We start from the raw sequence: 19,189 nt of genomic DNA on the forward strand, positions 1-19,189 counted from the left end.
TTGTGGCTTTTCATTTCGACCTTTACCAAAGCTTACTGTGCTTGTCAACATACACTGGCGATTGTTTGAATGTATAATAATATAACCAAATATTCGGTCTTTCACAGTAATATATACACAAAAAAAATCCTTTAAAAATCATTTACTCTTATACTTGTGCCAAAATTTATCCATTACTTATTTTTTATAATTTATTGTTATGTATGACAATAAATCTACAAACAAGGAAATATTTTCCAAACCATTACAACTTAAATGGCTTTATGACTACAATCTTAAATGAAATATGTATTTTGATGTTATTCAAAACAGAAAAGAGAAATGAATTTCATATACACATATTATATAATCTTAATTTTATTATTACTAAATGACAACAATAATTTAAGAAAAAACTTGTTAAAAATTTTCAGTTCTTCACAGATGCATCTATTGTTTCTAGTTCTTAGAGAACATTTCAGTAATACAAGTATTCCTGTGAAAGGTGGTATCATTTTGCAACCCACAGTTTGAGAAATGCTTGTCTAGACTACCATATGTAAAATATATTCATGCTCCCAACAATAACTACAAAAATGGATTACAAAATAGTTTTGTATATCAATTTCTTTTTGTTCACTTTGCATACCACTTAAAAGTTACTTAGTTTAAAGATGGTAAATACAATTGAACCAAAGTCCTTGAAGTTAATTTAGCTTTTGACAGATATCCTTAAGCCATCAAACAACCTTACAATACAATAGTTATATAAAAGTTGTTGATCAGTGGACACAAAGAGCAGAAAATTCGGTTGTAAGACAGAGCTTGTTATCAGGGCCACGTTCCTTCATAAACTACAAACATTGGCTTGTTGGTAAATTGACATTGAATTGCTGTGAAATTTCCATATTGCAAAAAATTAACTCCTCATATAAAATAATAGCAAAATTTAAAAACTTTGAAGTCAGATGTCTCCAAATGGATCATTGGATCCAAAAACAAAAAATTTATTGCACATACACTCTAATCTGCCAAAAAATTTAGGAGTTCAGTTAACAAAAATCTCTTTAGTTTAATGTATAGATATGGTTATCCCAAGGAAATTATCATTCTACACAAGAATTTTTGGATAACTTTTTGTAACCAACTTATTTAAACTGTTGTTTATTACTGTTTTGCATAAATTTTAGTACATTATGTAACTTCTCTTTTTACAAGTGGCTTACATTAAACTATATATTATTATATAGTAAACTAATTATGGTGGTTATGTAAATATAACACTGAGTTGGCTCTATCAAATTGGATCAAAGAGAAGGCTTAGTTACAGAAAACAGTTGATGTAGTCAACAACACACAAACAAGATAAACTAATTATAGGAACTTTTTAAATACATAGGTATTCTAAATGACAGTTATCTAGTATTGTTGCTTTCTAATTTAGTGTGATACACATTAGATATTAATAACATTTGTTCATTTTGAACACCATCTGGTGACAGTTACAGGCATAATTAATACTTTTATCCATTTTCCATGTGTGTTTCTTTTCATGGGAAAATCCTATATATATATATATATGAATAGGCTTTGCCCATGAAAGAAACACCTATGGAAAATGGATAAAAGTATTGGTATTTTATATATATATAATACTTAAATTGAAAAAAAGATAAATAATATAGTAGTGTGGATGTTTGGTACCAATTTAATTACCGTATTTTACAGACTATAAGACGCACCTGAATTTTGGAGGCAATTTTTCAAAGAAAAAAGTGCGTCTTATAGTCCGTAAAATACAGTATATTATTATTAAATAAATGCTACTGACATCATGTACTGTATAATTTATTAATCTGTATGCATTAAATTTCAAGCAATTTAAAATAATTCTTTAAATTTTGTTAACACTCTAAGAGACATTTATATATATAGAATATTAACATTAGTTTTGTTTTAACATTACCACCAATCAATTAATTTTGAATCAATATTTTCATGTTTTACAGAGACAGTCATTAGGCACCGTATATTTTAGTGAAGATATGAAAGAAGCAGAAGATACAGTTTCATCAGTTTTAAATGATTATAATAATCTTTTAGGAAAACTTCATGAAACTCAAAGGATAAATGTTAATAGAACTATTGGTTTAAAAATGCATGAATTGAAGGCACAACTTCAGTTGATCAAGGAAATGTGTCGAGAATAAATTATCTGTAATTACTATTTAAATGAAATTAATATTTTGTTAAAGATATTTATGTAAATTTCAAAACAAATTCTTCATGTAAGAATTGCAAATTATAAATATATTTTAAATTCATGGGTTATATATATATTAAAACAAGCTTGATTTTATTGTTAGGGCAGCTCCACACATTCAGTATTTGCCAAATGCTAAATAATTGCCTTTGGCTAAAGTATTTGCTTAAGTGTTTATCATGTGGTGAGTACACATGCACACACCATTTGCCAAGCATCGGTTCATTATGGAAATGACAAATGTTTCTCCGAGATCTAGAAAATGGACAATTTTCCAACAACAATTTTTGCTGCTACATTTGTATTTATTAGTAGTTCATAGCTATTAATGAAAAATGAGCAAATCAGTTTGGCTTACCCTACCCCACTTTTAATACTCCTACTTTACTTTGTTATAACATGTTCTAAATGTTCCCATTAACAAGTCTTTTTTTCAATTTGGTGAAGAATATTTTCTATCTTGATTAGTTTCATTATACCATTCCATTTCGAAAATAATGACTGACGAGCTATTATTTATTGTGTCATCATCACAATGCCAGGCTTCAATTTTTTGTTACATTGCTCTCAATTTTAGTACTGTTTTCTTCTGTACATTGTACTTTTCCCATTAACAATAAAGTCATGCCAGTCATCTAATTCAGTTCAGTAGAAAATTTTTGAAATAATTGACTTCTAGTCCAAACTGGAAGTTCATATATAGTTAATCGGTGCCATTCTGGTCTTTGCTTTTATCTAACTCCATTCTTGAGATTAAGGAAGGACAGACAAGCATCAGATGTAAGTGGGAACTTGCAGGTCTGCAACTTTGGAAATTGCAACCCAAAAACAAGAAGTTACACAAATGCACAGAGACAAATATTCAGCCCCTTTGATTTGACACAATTTACCAACAAGGAGTGGGAAGTGGTGAATACTGAATATTCATCACAAAGTAAACCATCCATACTACTTTGTGTTGGCCAGACATTTGATCAGCATTTGTTTAATACCAAATGTATGGAGCCACCCTTATAATAAAAAGAAAATAAGCTATTTACAATACTTTGTTAAAGAACAATAATTTTTTATTTTGTTATAACAAAATTAAAAATACAGTGATGTTGATTGTTATCAAAATCTTTTGAATGTAGAAAATTAAGTATTGAAATAAAATTTCAGAACAAATCAATTTTTGATTTCTATGCATGTAATTAATTTTTTCTTTTGAAAAATACTATATTAATTTAACTAAATTAAAAGCATAGAAAATAGTTTTTTTTAATGGAAAACTAGATTGATATGTTTAATATTTTGAACCTAAATCATCATTAGCTTTTACTATTGTCTTTGATTTTTTTGGCTTCTGGACTGGCATTCCATTTTGAACATTCTGAACAAAGCTGAAATGACTTAAAGTAGATCAGAAATGTTCTTAGAAGCCAAATTTATTAAAACAATTTCATTTTTTGTTTTATAAAATGGCATCTTTTTTACACTAGTTTAAGTTCCATCAATCTTAATTTAACTAAAATCACTTATGAGGCCTAATCAGGGGCAGATCTACATAGGGACTAATAGGGCTTAAACCCTGGGCCCACAAAAATTGAATTATTATAAATTTTTACTACTTTTTCATTAACAATGAGCACTTATCATATAGTAAAAAATAGTTAATACTATAAATTATTATTATTATTATTAGTTTTATTGTAAATGAGGCCCCATTGGACTTCAGTAAGCCCTAGGCCCCAGAAAACCTAGATCTGCCTCTGGGCCTAATAATGAGAAGAGAAATGCAAATTCAGAGATGGATGTGTATATACAGTGAAACTTCTATATAATGGACATTTGCAGGACAAAAATTGCCCTTTAGAGGTTTTGTGAAAATTACTTTTAAATATAGCTTTCACTACATTTATGAATACATATATCATGCAAAAATAATATGACATTATTTTAAAAGTATCGTGTTTGAACTATACTTACACTCTAGTCTGAGGAATTGGGTAGAATATGACATTATAGTAAGTGATGAATAATAAGAGTAATTTTTTTAAAAGTGCAAGTTTATTTTGTTTGCTTCTTACAATTGATTGTAACAATCTGTTCTTATCTGCATAATTGAATTTTGTGCTAGCTTTATACCATATACAGTAAGGCTTTGCTTAATGCTGCCTTGATATAACACGGTCTGCTCGAAGCCTAAAAAAAAAGTTCAAAATTTACACTGTTTTAAATGATTGTAGCATTTCATTGATTCGTATGTAATATGATTATTTCCAAACACAAATCCATTAGCAAAAGGTGGCAATTTGTCATAGTGCTGTATTTCCTTAAATCTATGTTTTTGGTGCAATTCTGGGAAGAAAAAAAATCATCATGGATGCCATAAGCAATATCAACTTTGCTTGGCAAGAATTAACTGATAAATGCACGAACAGAGTGTGGGAAAAGTTATGGCTAAAAGGTATCCAAGAATTCTCAACGAGAAGATCCTATCACTATCATTAGGTTGACCAAACCCAACCTAATCGATACAGCAGGACAAGATATTGAAGAGTTACAGCAGGTTTCTGGTGAGAGTATTCCCAATGACAACCTTCGAGAACTGGCAGAACAAGGAATTCATGTAGAACTAGAAAATAGTGATTCTGAAAACGAAGAACCCAAAGAATTTTTCTAGATTTCCTTAGTAAAAGTTTGGTAACGATAACCAAAATTGTTGATAAAACTGTAGCAAATGATCCCGATTTTGAAAGGAGTGCAAAAGCAAGACGAGGTGTTTTGGATGTGATCACCTGCTACCAATATTTCCTCAAGGAAAGAAAGAAAAAAAAAAATCAGCCATTTTCAATTTTAATGCATGACCACAATGGATTAAAGGTAACAACTCAAATAGTTTATCACAAAGGTACCAAACACATTCATATAAACAATGTTTTACTGATGTTAGACAAAATTTGATCTGTTAGAGGACTGGTTGGCAAATGTTGTTTTCCCTAAAGTAATCCATCAATTTTTATTGTTATCCAGGCCTTTACAAAATTTTCAATTGAATGGAAATCAAACAATGTCTATATTTTGAAACATCTTGGTTTTGCAGCCTTTCCAATTACCAGAGATTTTTCATGTTCTCCACTTATATTTGCACATAGTAGAACCCATTTTCTTTGCTCTAGAACATGATTTATCCTTGAAGCACAGTTTTGCCTGGAAGAGTGCAAAACAATAGTCCTGGTTCATCTGTATTTGAAATATCTTCTGAAGAATAACCAGTAATAAATGAAAGGAAACTTGGCTTTCCACTGTACTGTAAGTCAACTCCAGATGATCTTCAGTGCATAATAGTGATTATTAGAAGTGTTTAAGTGGGCTTTGAAGTTTACTATGCAGCCAAGCCAAATTTGTGTAATGAGAAAGTAGGGTAATGCCATGCACCTAAAAGACAACTAAAACAACACAAATTTAAATAAACATCAAAACTTTATTAATATAATATAAGATTAAAGTGTACTTTATAATTTGGTTCTATTTACTTTACATATAAGTTATTTTAAAAGTTTTTATTAATCAATTTTCAATGCTATTCATCAAGTGGGAATACCCAACTATGTCAGGTATTACTGCTCAATGGTTGGGCATTGGCACTCATAATTTCACTAGAAGAGTTACATAGAACAATAGTCACATTTATAATTATTTGGAGTTTCTACACCTCTGCAGTCTGTGTGACCAATTTTTGCATTCCAATGTCTCTAGTCTGTTATTTTCTGGAGTAGTTGTTAGAATTTTTGAATGTTTTTCTTATGTCTACTCAAATTTTTGCCATTTAGTATGGTTTGAAATACAAGAAATAAGTAAAATATCACCTAAAGACACTGGTTGTTGTACTTAGTTTACATGAGCATCATTACCCTTCATCACCATATTGGATTCTGATGTTTTTTTTTTGTTGGCCTAACAGCTTATAAATCAAACAAAAAGCAGGAAATGGAAATATGGTAAATATAATTTACACACAATGATTAAAAATAACAATTTAAAATAAAGATGTACTCATCCTCAGTTGCAAAATTTTCTAAGAGCAAACACATGAATGAAAGAAACTCTGATGGTGACCACTACAACTATAGACTTATGGCCAGCTAGCATATGTCACTGTATGAATCACACATTCACAATTCCATTCTGTTTTGACATACCTAAATGAGCAGGATTACTTACTGAGCATCATTACCCAACTTTCCTTCCTTTATATCTGACAGGCATAATGCAACCAGTGACACACACACATTAATACAACATTCATCAAGCAAAATTACAACACTGGTTCTAAAAATCTCATGCAGGAGATTTGCTTACAAAATGAGTAATGTGGAATGTTGTCCAACCAAAATTGCTGATAACCAATTGAACAATTGACATTCATAAGTGTTCAGAAATGTCTGCTAAACAGCACAGCAAATTTATTATTCAATAGTATCCAGACATCGGGATATCATAGAGAAGTTCAAAAAGTTGAATAATTTGATGCCTCATGAATCGAGAGAGAAACAAGGAAAATCATCTAAAAGTATGAATATCTCTCCAGAAAAAGAATAGTTTTTTGCATTTCATTATTATATGTAACAAAAAGGATCCTGTATGATGATTATCAATGATCAGAGTAGTGATTGTATATTGACAATGAATTCAAGCATGCAACAAAGCCAATTCCACACCAATAGGTCATGGTGAATGTATGTAGTCTCCTGCTGGTATAATCCAGTACTTATTCTTGTGGCTTAATGAAACCATGGCTGTACTATAGATTACCACCTATGGAATTTCGGGACTTTGAATATGTATTTGAACTGAGGGGGCTGAGATGAGTTCAACGATACGCTACTTTTGGACCGGAGACGAAAAATAAGTAAGTTATAATATTTACAATTTCTTGCCTTTCACAGTGCATTCCACACCATTTCAGATTTTTCCGCCGCCTAGCGGTGACGATCATCTCCCAGAGGGATAGGTTAGGTTTGTTGGACAAGCCGTGATAGTGGTACATAGTACTAGCCAACTGTAAGCAATAGCGAGTGTGTCAGCTGCTGAGGGGCTGTAGGCTCCGAGGTCAAGGAGTGCAAGGGTGTGTGAAAAGGACTTAACTCCAACTGCAGATGATCAGTGTGCTTGTGGATCAACATCTGCCTCTGTTGAAGGTATATATGGCTGACTTGAGTAACTGTTGAAGGTATATATGGCTGACTCTGGCAAGTCAGCCATATATACCTTCAACAGTTAGCAGATGCAGCCTGTTAAGACGCGATAGGCTTAGTAGAGAGAGCAATGCGACTCCCAATCTTTGCGCGATCATCGGAAAAAAGTATGATAACTTTCTTATTTTTTTGTCTCTGGTCCAAAAGTAGGATATCGTTGAACTCATCTTGGTCCCCTCAGTTCAGAAATATACTCAAAGTCCCAAAATTCCATAGGTGGTAATCTATAGTATCCCCGAAACCATTAATGAGGTTTATGCAGAACTGCAAAAATGCATGAAAAATTATGCAGAGCATCAGCATAGACCTAGACTGACTACTCTGCATTTAGTCATGTTGGTTCTTATAAGGCTTATCCTCATGTTTTACAGGAAACACAACTGTTGGGATCTCTCATATCCAGCATACTCATCTAATTTTTCACTAACAAATGTTCATTTTTTTCAAATATTGAACCATTTCCTAGCTGAGAAAACAATCAATAAAACAGCCTTATACCAGATCTTTTTCACCTACCATTTACCAAAGTTTTATCAGGAGGACATGTTCTCATTACACATTGGCAGAATTATATACATGTTAATGATGATTATTTTGATTGTGATAAACCATTTCTCATGTTTTATGTAACTTTTAAATGTACTCTGTGAAATTGGGCATTTTGTTGTAAATCAAGTTTTTGACAATTTTAGTTAAATTTTAAATATGATTAATCTCATTCTATAACTTGAACTTTTCTCTTCTGCTCCAAATTTTGCTCTATTTTACTTAAAATTTAAATTTTTCTGTCGATTTAATGATTAAAAAGTTAGTGATTATTTTATTTTAAAACTTACATGTTATTATTGAATTTAATTTCATAATTACTATTGTTATTTTTATTATTAATAATAATGTGTTAAACATACTATCATTTCTAAATTCTATTTCTGTACAAATTATGCCATTTTCTATTCTTGAAATAATAAAAGAATTGTTAGAAATGGAATGTATTTATTTCAAGAAATACATATCACGATGCATAAACATTAATGATAAATTGGTAAAAGACCAATATTTTGATCACAGTAAAAGCTGTCAGATACAGTAAATATAATTACACTATACAATATTGTAAAGAGTTTCAAAAATTATAAGTTAAAAATATTCTTCTTGTATAAAAAAATATTTAATTTATAAATACGTATAAATTTCTCAAATTTAATTGTCAACAATATTTATTACGATGATCATTAATATAGTCAATTATTAAAAAATTTTATAAAAAAAAATCTCTTAAAATTAATTTGATGGTATGCAAGGCTTTCAAGGAGGAGGAGCTGGGGAGTTTTCCCTGTGGTCAGAAAATTTAGGAGCCCATAGTAATTTTTAGACCTATAAAATTAATGTTATTTTCACTAATAGAAAATAAAACCTTTAAGACTGCTTTTTATGTTTTTTGTATTTGTTCAAAAACAAAAATTAAAGGGGTCTGCTCTATTCCTGGGGCCCCATACAAGCTCTCAACCGTAAATAGAGTATAAAATATTTTAGAGTATTGAAAATTTACACACAGTTCACAATGTATATAGGAAATTCTATTATATTAGTTGCATATAATTTTAAAGAATTGTCTTAAGAGATTCTTCTCACATAGGTGCTAAAATTAAAAAACAGTACTCATTTAATTATACTTAAATTTATAATTAAATTAATAAGAAAAAATGTAAATGATAATTATCATTACAGTCTCATTTAATAAGTCATAATTTTCCAGAAGTTTCCTTAAACATTCTGAAAATATTTAGAGACCTACCACCTTAAGAATATTCTTATGATTTATAATTTTAAATTATTTTTATTTTGAATTGAAAACTAATAATTAAAAAATGATATGAATTTTAAATAATTATCTGTAGTATTTATGTTAATAATCTTTATCTCACTAAAATTTGTACTTCTTGTTTTTCAGTTTTTTTTAATTATTGAAATATGGAATACCAACATTTTGTTTTACTAGAATTAACATTAAGGATTGTACAAAACCAAAAAACAATTAAAAGATAATTACAAAATTTCTTACACAACAAATCAATAATATTCATTTGTCCATTAAAATAAGAAATGAAAATATAGCCTATTAAATACTTTTGATTTAAAGAAGGCACCTTTAGTAGGCAAAATATATATACATATTTAAAAAAAAAACAAAAAAACAAAAGTATAACTTGTGGAAAAAACAATTCTACTTAGAAATTGGAATTAATATTTTACTTTCTAATATAATTTAATAATTTTAAAGTAAAAATTATATTAAAAATTAATTAATAAATTAATTTCTAATATATTAATTTATTTAGATGAAAAAATTAATATACATCATATATATGTATAAAAAGAACTTTTATTTTTTCAGGAATGCTAATTCCTGAAAAAATAGTCATTCACACATATGTATGATGTATATTAATTTTTTCATCTAAATAAATTAATGTTTATTTTGCTTTTATAACAAACTTTATGTTGTTAAGTTCTTTCTGATTAAATAGCGAGGTTGAGGCCGAAGTTTTACATGCAAAAATGTGTACATCAGATGTTCAGTGCCACTTTCCTGTAAACCTAGAAGTTTGACAATGGTGTTTGGAATGTCGAGCATGAGCATGATTCCACAGACTTTCCAAACACCATTGTCAAACTTCCAGGCTTGCAGGAAAGTGGCACTGAACATCCGACGTACATGTTTTTGCATTTAAAACTTCAGCCTCAACCTCGCTAATAACAAAATTCTATAACTCTAATCATCATTGAAAAAATAATCTGTTTAAATAATTAATTCTTTGATATCAAAATAAACATTCCATTAACAAATTTATAAAATTAACTTATCACAAAGCTTGATTAAATTCATTATTAGTAAGGCAGCAATACTTTTTACTTTGTAAATTCTTTCACAAATAAAATTAATTACTTATTTTAATCTTTGTACACTATGACAAAAACACAAACCCAAAAATTGTTTTTTCTCAATATTCATATAAATTGTAACATTGTTGACAATTAAATTTTACTTATTCAGATCAGATCTTATTCTCAAATAGCATTTCTCAATTTTTGAAATTTTTTTTATATTATAGTAATTTTTTGTATTTTAGTTAATTTTGTATCTTAGAAATTATTTATGCTATACAGTGATTGAGAAATTCTATTTTTGATTACATAATATTTGTGATGCTAATTTAATAATCAAACAAGTCAGTAATGAGATTCGATAACTAAATGATGTGATAATTTTTGATCATCAATTTTGAGAATTACTGTGAATATCTTTTAAAAACCTCGTGACTTTTGTGCTGCAATGAATTCAGGATAATCAATATATCCATCATTATTTCGATCATCCATATTTAAAATAGGATCAATCATCATTGTTAACTCTTGGTCAGCAAAGATTTTTGTAGTTCCCTGAGAAGGAGCTTGATTTCCCATCATTTTACTCTCTTCAACTAAAAATCAAAATATTTAATAAATAAATAAATAATAAATGCATAAATTTGTAAATTTTGTTTACTGTATATTGTAGTATTTGAATTCATACCATGCCAATGGAGAACTGATTTGATTAGTTCGCAACCATCCAATTTGTTATTGTCATCATTATCATGCATTTTAAAATAATGAAATTGCAATTCCTCTTCTGACATCTTCGTAACATCTGGATGATCAACGACTCCTTGTAAATGTTCTTTAATGTGTCTAAAATAATTAAAAAAACATTTTTAAAGTATTTTATAAAACTAACTTCAAGATATTGTGTTCTTAATATAAATATTAAATTTAGAAAAACTCTATTTTAAGTTTTTTAATTATTTCAAGTAAAAATATACCCAATTCTGCTTTTACACAATAGATAAATTTCCAAAAAATCCATGTAAAAAAAGATACTGTCTGTATAGAAAAATGAAAGATTGGCTCCAAACCGTGAAAAACCAATTAATATAATAGTGTGCATTTAAACTAAATAATCCTAATTTTATTTACTAAAATTAGAAAAGAGATAACTAATTTTAAATGTATTAAATTTTGTTGATAAAATGTGTGAATAATAATATTTAATTTTTATTTGACTTTTTTAATTGAATGCCAAAATACATCTAGCTTTTAAGTGCTATATAATATGAATCTAGAAACTTAAATTATTACTTGGTCTATTGAAGTTTATTGATAGTTCTAAATCCATTTACTTCTGGGCAAAATGTCTGATGTATATGTTACTGTGAAAGACTGAAATTAGAGAATGTCGACACATACAAAATACGTTGGTGAAAGACCAAATATTTGGTTATGTTATTATACATTCAAACAATCGCCAGTGTATGTCGACAAGCACAGATAAGCTTTGGTGGAGGTCGAAACGAAAAGCCACATCCATTTGTTATACTCTTGAACACTGCTGTTTGTCAGTCTTACGCAAGGTTTGTTGGTGTGTGTGATGTTAGGTTAGATTAGGTAAGATTTCTCTGATGAGCAGCTGCAACTAATTCGAGAAGTGGAAGGCAAAGCTATACACACTGCAATTGCAAAAATAAGTGTTGCACGACTAAATGCAGTTGTAAAAGCAAAGGACTCTTGTGCAATTCAAAGTGTCATAACAGTTTAAGTTGTTGCAATAAATAATATTCTATGACGTTAATCACATAATTTATGTAAGTTTATTATTGGTATTATTTTTCTTTTCTGATTAAGAATATACTGTTTGTCTTAGGTTCAACAGTTTATTTACATGTGCTGTTACTTAAGCTTTCTCCTATTTTGACATATATCACATATTAAAAAGTTGCATTTTTGTACAATTTTTGCATTTTTAACATAAGAAAAATATTTTTATTCAACATTCACCATCAGTGCATGCTGAATGTCAACATTTGCCAGTGTAAGTGAGAAATAATGATACTTAGCAAATATTTCGTACATACACAAAACAACTGTGTGAATGCACAGTGTGACATTCACTGAAGAATCTCGACATTTGCTAGATATTGGTCTTTCACAGTAACATATATAAAATCAAGCATTAGAAAGCTAAAAGTTTAAGTATAGTTACTGCATATTATTTTTGCATACTACTCATATTTGCATTTATGACAGGAACAAAATTTTCATTGGAAAAGTTTTGCTTCCTATCTAAACATTTTTGAAAATAAAATATTTTTTAGATGTATAAATAAAAATCTAGTTTTCAAATTGATATTTCTCAAAATTCAGGTAAAATCTATCTACTGGAGGGCAAAAGTTAAGTTACAAGTAATTTTTGCCTCACAACTTTTGAAATAAAGCACCAAAACATTTTGAAAATGTAGACATATATGCAAATTTACATGACGAATAAGAAAATAGCAAGATATTTTGTCAATATGCAAATTACGTACGTTTAATTCAACCTTTAGTGCTTTGCTGGTTAGAACGCTCCTTTGACTTTGTTGTTTTTTATAATCAAACTTTATTTAAACTGCTTTTTTTTTTAATTAAGGCATATTCATTAACATTCTAATGGCTTCTAGGCATCGTTTAGATGATTCTTTAAGATGGTGTGCTATTGGACGGATGGAAATGGGGCTTAGTCAAGGTGATGCAGCAAGGCGCCTAAAAGTTTCAAGAATGGTGGTTTCACGGCTCTGGAAACAGTTTACAGTTAGAGGAGATATCTCCAGAATTCCCGTGGAAGGACATCCAAGAGTTACCACACTGCAAGATGACCAGTTTTTGAAAGTAACTGCCAAATGCAATAGAGGACTAACATGCAGGATGCTTGCTTCTGAGCTTGAATCAGCCACAGGAAAAAGAATTTCTGTCAGAACTGTATCCAGAAGGCGTGCTGCTGTTGGTCTTGATGCAAGATGCCCAGTTGTGTGTATTCCATTGTCACCGTTCCAGAAAAAAGCGCGCTTGGAATCATGAACATCAAGATTGGACAGACCACAACTGGACCAAATTTCTCTTCACAGATGAATCCTGCTTTAGCCTACAGAGTGATTCTTGACAATGCTTTATCTGGAGAGAGGCTGGAACATGATATACGCCATCAAACATAAGAGAAAAAGACAACTTCGGCAGAGGTAGTGTGATGGTCTGGACAGGTATCTCTCTCACTGGGTGCACCGAGCTCCATGTCTTTGAAGGAGGTTCCTTAACAGGTCAAAGGTATCGCGATGAGATACTCTAGCATTATATTCATCCAATGGCTCACACAGAAGGCACAGATTTCGTTTTAATGGATGATAATGCTCCAAGAGTTTCCCCACAGAGTGAACTTGGTGACTCAGTATCTTCAAGATGTTGGAATCCAAAGAATGGACTGGCCATCCAGGTCTCTAGATTTGAACCCGATAGAGCATGCTTGGGATGCCCTTGGAAGACGGGTGGGAAGTCTCTGTCCCCCACCCAGAAACCTTGATGAGCTCAGGACTGCTCTCCAAAGAGAATGGACTTTAATACCTAATGAATTGATCAATAACCTTGTAAAGAGTATGAGAAGCAGGTGTCTAGCATGTATTGCTGTAAGGGGTGGTCACACACCCTATTGAGTGAATAAATTTGTTATTTTAATAAAGTTTCTATTTTATTTTAAATTAAGAATAAAGAAAAATACTTGTAACTGAACTTTTGCCCTCTAGTATATATAACCCATTGAAAGCGTGTCCGTGCAACGGTATGCCAAAAATGGGCACTAGAGGTGCCTCTATCGTGTGTCATATTTTAAACATTTAAATTAACAATATAAATTATTATTATTCATTTGGCCAATAACAATATAAATAATTCAGTATATTTGTAATAGGAATTTATTATTGTCACGGAATGCCTGTAATGTGCACTAGTGGGCGAATAATGAATGTATTGATCTGTTAAGATTAGTTTTTAAGATAAAGATTTGTATATGTTTATACTCGATTTTTTTAAGTATATTAATTCTATTTATTTGAACTATTTTGAATAAAGAATATCTTCACTTTCTAATATAGAAATACTGTTTGCTGTTTGTGTATTGATTTTTTAAGTTTAGTTTTTAAGATGAAGAATTGTATACATTTATGTATATTAAGTGCATCAAACTTTTAAAAATTAAGCATAAAACTTTCATATATTAGGTGCATCAAACGTGCCTCATAGGAATTTGTAATGCTGCTAGAACGCCCACTAGAGGGCATCCTGGGCTACTAGTAAGCTATAAATGGTCTTTATTTCATTTCATAGAAATTTTATTTTACAAATGTCAAAATCTATGTAAGGTATTCAAATTTATTTAAGACTCCTTATATCAGCAATCAGCAATGGTGGTCCTTGAGAAAATTTGGGTGGTCTGTGGAGAAATTTGGACATTGATCAACTGAAGGTTATGCAAATTATATTACGAAAGAAATGGAAAATGCTTAGTTGCTTTTTTCACTCATTGGGGTTTTTTATTCAAATCTAAAACCAAATATGAAGTGACTGTTATTAATAAATAATGAACAATAAACAATATTGTGAGTGCGATTGTTGTCCTTCGTGGAAAAGCGCTAAGAACCCATAAACTTATTTTAAACAAGCAGCAATGAACTTTAGACTTGTATTAATTTGTTATAATTAAACATGCGAGTTTCATATTAATATAGTAAAATTGAACTTTTATGATCATTATTCTATAGATTTTGTAACGTTTAAAAAAATTTATGATAGTGGTCTATGGGATTCAAAATTGTGAGTTTAGTGGTCCGTGAGGTCAGAAAGGTTGCTGACTGCTGCCTTATATAGCTGATTGTTTATAACACTGGTTATAGTAAATAATTTTATGAATTTGCAAATATAATAAAGATTACATACTCTTTATCTTGAATGTGACTTTTATCTCGAAGAAGATTTTGATTTACTCCTTGTGGTGGTGCAAATCCTTGCTGAGGAGGTACACCTTGCTGCATATATCCTTGCTGGGGTACTCCTTGCTGCATCCCTTGAGGTGCTCCATGCGTGTGACCTTGTTGTGCTCCTTGCATATAATTTTGTTGTTGGTTAGCCATGTGACTTAAGCATCCAATAGGAAAAACTAACAGAAGTAATATCAGTGCCATACTGTGCAAGTAAATCTAAAAACAAAAATGTTTATCATTTTTAAAATTCACAAAAATAAAAAAAACTCTCCCAAAATCACCATCTTTAACCAATAATTAAACTCAAAAAATATTTTGATTATAGTAATGTTTTGCAATATTGGTAAATTTCATTTCAAATCAATACAGCAACTAAGTCCATTTTTTAAAATATTTTTTTCCAATTGTCCTATTTGATTTTATTGTAATTTTTTAAATGATTTCTTAAGATAGCTGTATAAAGAACATTATCTATATTTTTACATCTTTAAAAATGTAAACAAAATTTTTTTAAATCTTTGCTCTAAAATTTTTGTTAAAATTGAGATTGATAAATAATGGCAACTATTTCCTATCAATCCTTGTACAGATATTTAAAGAAGCTGGTTGCATTCTAGTTCTTATTAAAAAATAATCAATCATCCTTTCCATTAAGTGAATGGATTAAAGATTTTTTAGCTTCCAAAAGTCAGAAAAGAAAGGAGAATTATTTTTCCGTGTACTGGTTAACAGTACAATTGGGTGAAGACAGTTTTCTGGATTATTTATAGTATTATAATATAAAGAAGCATAACTGAATTACTTTATGATAAAAAGTAAATGTTTATTCTTGAAATTTTCATAGACAATTATTCCAAAACATCAAATGGAAAAGAAGAAAAGTAATTTATAAAGTAAATACAGTAATACAGTAAAACTGTATAAATTGGACTTGCACGGTACCGAATATTTTTCCTGTTTGGCAGGTTTCTGTATTAAACAGGTTATTTTTAAATACAAAAATCACTGTGTTCTGAAGAATTATTCCCATTTAGGCAGGTTTCCATTTTAATCAACTTTCACTGTATAAATTATTAGCTTTGTCCAAGTCCGAGGTCGGTAGAGAAATCATGCTACATTGAGCATTTGTGACCAAGACACCAGATGTCAACCCCGCCCATTTGCAATCTCTCCAATTTCACCAAAAATCTTGTGTTTTTCCATTACCCCACTGTACAGGAGGGTCTAATGATGTGTTCACTTGTTTATAATCGATCAGCGCCGCCGTAACTTATCCGTTACAATTCCCAGACACGCACCTGTTATCAAAGAGTTGACCGTTATGATTTGACCGTTACGAGATTGACGGTTGCGATTTGCGCTGATCGATTATAAACAAGTGAACACATCATTAGACCCTCCTGTACCCTCTGGAGAACATGCACTCTGGCTCTCACAAACTTATTTACATTATTGGATGATGATAAATTATTTATAATGTTCTTTAGTACACTGGCATGTAAAACTTAAGCAACAATGTAATATTTAAGCAGACAACCATGAAATTGTAGAAAAGGGCTTGTTGTGAACAGTACAATGGATACCCAATTCAATAGAAAAGTGATTCTTATGCAGGAAGAAGACATCACAGGTGATGTGAGGACATGCAATATGCATGCAGTCAGAGTGCTCAGTGCAAGACCATAATAAAAAGGTTTTCATTCTATACTATATATGTTCTATTCATTTTTGCACTAGTATACTTTCTTCATCCTTTAAGTACAAACTACTGTCTCTGTATTCTGAATTTCATGTCTCCCTGGTGATTTGCAGTGTTATGGCAAAAAAAACAATCATTGCTTAAGTTTTGCATATTAGTGTATTTAATATACACATTTCCTTGATTAAATCACTCTGGGGTTTATTTTTAAATACATACACATCCCCAAGACTTATTAAATTCAAATAAACCCCTTATTTGAGACCAGGGTTTATTTTTAACAGCATCTTTGGAAATAAATGATAAGGTAACATAAGATGTGTTTTGATAATTTAATTTAATTATTTTCTGAGTACATTCTGTTAAATAAATCATCCAATGTACATTGAAAAAGCTTACATTTTTCAAAAGAAAACAGTCCCTCAAAAATTTTTTTGTCAAAATAAAAGTGAAGTAACTCTCAAAAATTGACTCTGAAAGTGGAAAGATGTGAATGTCAAATCTGCTGTTGATACAAAAGAGACTACACAAAAAGAGAAGGGGTTTACAACTTTGACACAATAGAAGATACTGATATTTGTCACACAGTAACTTACTTTACTGTGTAATAAACACTTAACAAATTTACATCAACAGAACTGATTATTATGCGATATGCTTCTTGTCTAGTCTTGTGTTCAATTATACGAGCTGATTATATTGATTATAACAGAACTGATTATATTAATTCAGTTCTGTTATATATACATAAATTTGTCTAAAGTTGTCTATTTTTCAAAAAAAAATTCTCATTAGGTGAACATGTAGAAATTAAGATACATCTTACATTCAAGTAAATATTTCACCATTCACATGTTTCTTGCAGATTTTGAGATTGATAAATAATGGCAACTATTTCCTATCAATCCTTGTACAGATATTTAAAGAAGCTGGTTGCATTCTAGTTCTTCTTAAAAAATAATCAATCATCCTTTCCATTAAGTGAATGGATTAAAGATTTTTTAGCTTCCAAAAGTCAGAGAAGAAAGGAGAATTATTTTTCCATGTACTGGTTAACAGTACAATTGGGTAAAGACAGTTACCTGATTCCATTGGTTTTTTAAAAACTTTTTATTAAAATAATCAATCAATTCTCAAATGGTGCACCACAAACATTATAAAAGTATATTTTAAAAATGAAAATAAACCATTTGTGTAAAGATTTATTAAATCTATGATCATTTAATAGCTAGTCTAGTCTTTATTCTACATAACTACTCATAGTTTATAAATTATTAATATTTTTAATTTCATATAGGAAGTATGCCAGAAAATTTTGCCTTTTTAGTGTTTTGTAAGCAAAACAGTTTGAGAAACACTGAAGTAATCCACAGTATGTTTATAAGGAAATAATTAACAGATTAACCATATTAACCATTTCTTTACTTTTACTTTACATTACTTTAATAATTAAAACTATATTATAAATTATTCCATATGTTTTTGAACTTCACAAATCTGACCCAGAAACGAATCACTACAAGAGAGATGAATATAATCAAGGTCAACAGTCTAAAAACATGAAGTGATATAAAGGACCCATCTTTCTTAATTAATTATTATAAACAGTATTTAAGTGGCAATTATTATAATTATTTTCATAAAATGTTATCTATATAATTACCTAAAATTTAAATACATTAATTTAACTATGACTATATTTAAATAATACATTATGTTATGTTTATTAAACATAATCAAGATCGATTTCATACGTTTTACCTTTAAATCAATACAATATTAACTACACAATAATATCAAGTTACTGAATTTAAAACTAACCTCGTGTAAGGATTTTAAAATAAGTAGATATGCCACGTGCTCAGCATTGATGTGCGCAATTGCAATAGATTTAGGAAACGGAAATACGTATTTCCTATTATATTCGTAATTACATATATATATTGAAATTAAATGTATAAATAAGCATAAATTTATATTTTTAATTGTGTAAGTTTTAAAATAGTAAAAGTTTAGTGTTAGTTTTTAGTTACTTTTTCGTTCAATAATTGATCGAAAAATATCAATAATTGGGGTGAGACGGCCGGATGGCCGAGGAGATTAAACGTCAGCCTATTGCTCTGAG

General features: G+C 29.7%; 1 protein-coding gene across 1 annotated transcript; it reads right to left on the reverse strand.

The window, feature by feature from the left end:
• Positions 1-10,020: 10,020 nt before the first annotated feature.
• Positions 10,021-18,939, reverse strand: LOC136983539 (lymphotoxin beta receptor inhibitor-like). Its single transcript, XM_067280301.1, has 4 exons — positions 18,886-18,939; positions 15,322-15,581; positions 11,057-11,214; positions 10,021-10,964 (listed from the first exon to the last, which is right to left on the reverse strand). Exons 2-4 carry the CDS (start codon positions 15,564-15,566, stop codon positions 10,789-10,791), a joined length of 579 nt encoding a protein of 192 aa, XP_067136402.1. The 5' UTR covers positions 15,567-15,581; positions 18,886-18,939; the 3' UTR covers positions 10,021-10,788.
• Positions 18,940-19,189: the final 250 nt, after the last annotated feature.

The sequence above is a fragment of the Centruroides vittatus genome, unplaced genomic scaffold, assembly GCF_030686945.1.
Source record: "Centruroides vittatus isolate TY-2023 unplaced genomic scaffold, ASM3068694v2 contig_883, whole genome shotgun sequence".
In the NCBI taxonomy this organism is placed as follows: domain Eukaryota; kingdom Metazoa; phylum Arthropoda; class Arachnida; order Scorpiones; family Buthidae; genus Centruroides; species Centruroides vittatus.

Excerpts from the sequence above, each read along its gene's own strand:
- LOC136983539 (XM_067280301.1), bottom strand. The coding sequence starts at position 15,566 with ATGGCACTGATATTACTTCTGTTAGTTTTTCCTATTGGATGCTTAAGT. Across the intron at positions 11,215-15,321 it reads AGTCACATTCAAGATAAAGA|ACACATTAAAGAACATTTAC; the intron begins GTATGTAATCTT and ends TAATTATTTTAG. Across the intron at positions 10,965-11,056 it reads ATCAGTTCTCCATTGGCATG|TTGAAGAGAGTAAAATGATG; the intron begins GTATGAATTCAA and ends TTTGATTTTTAG.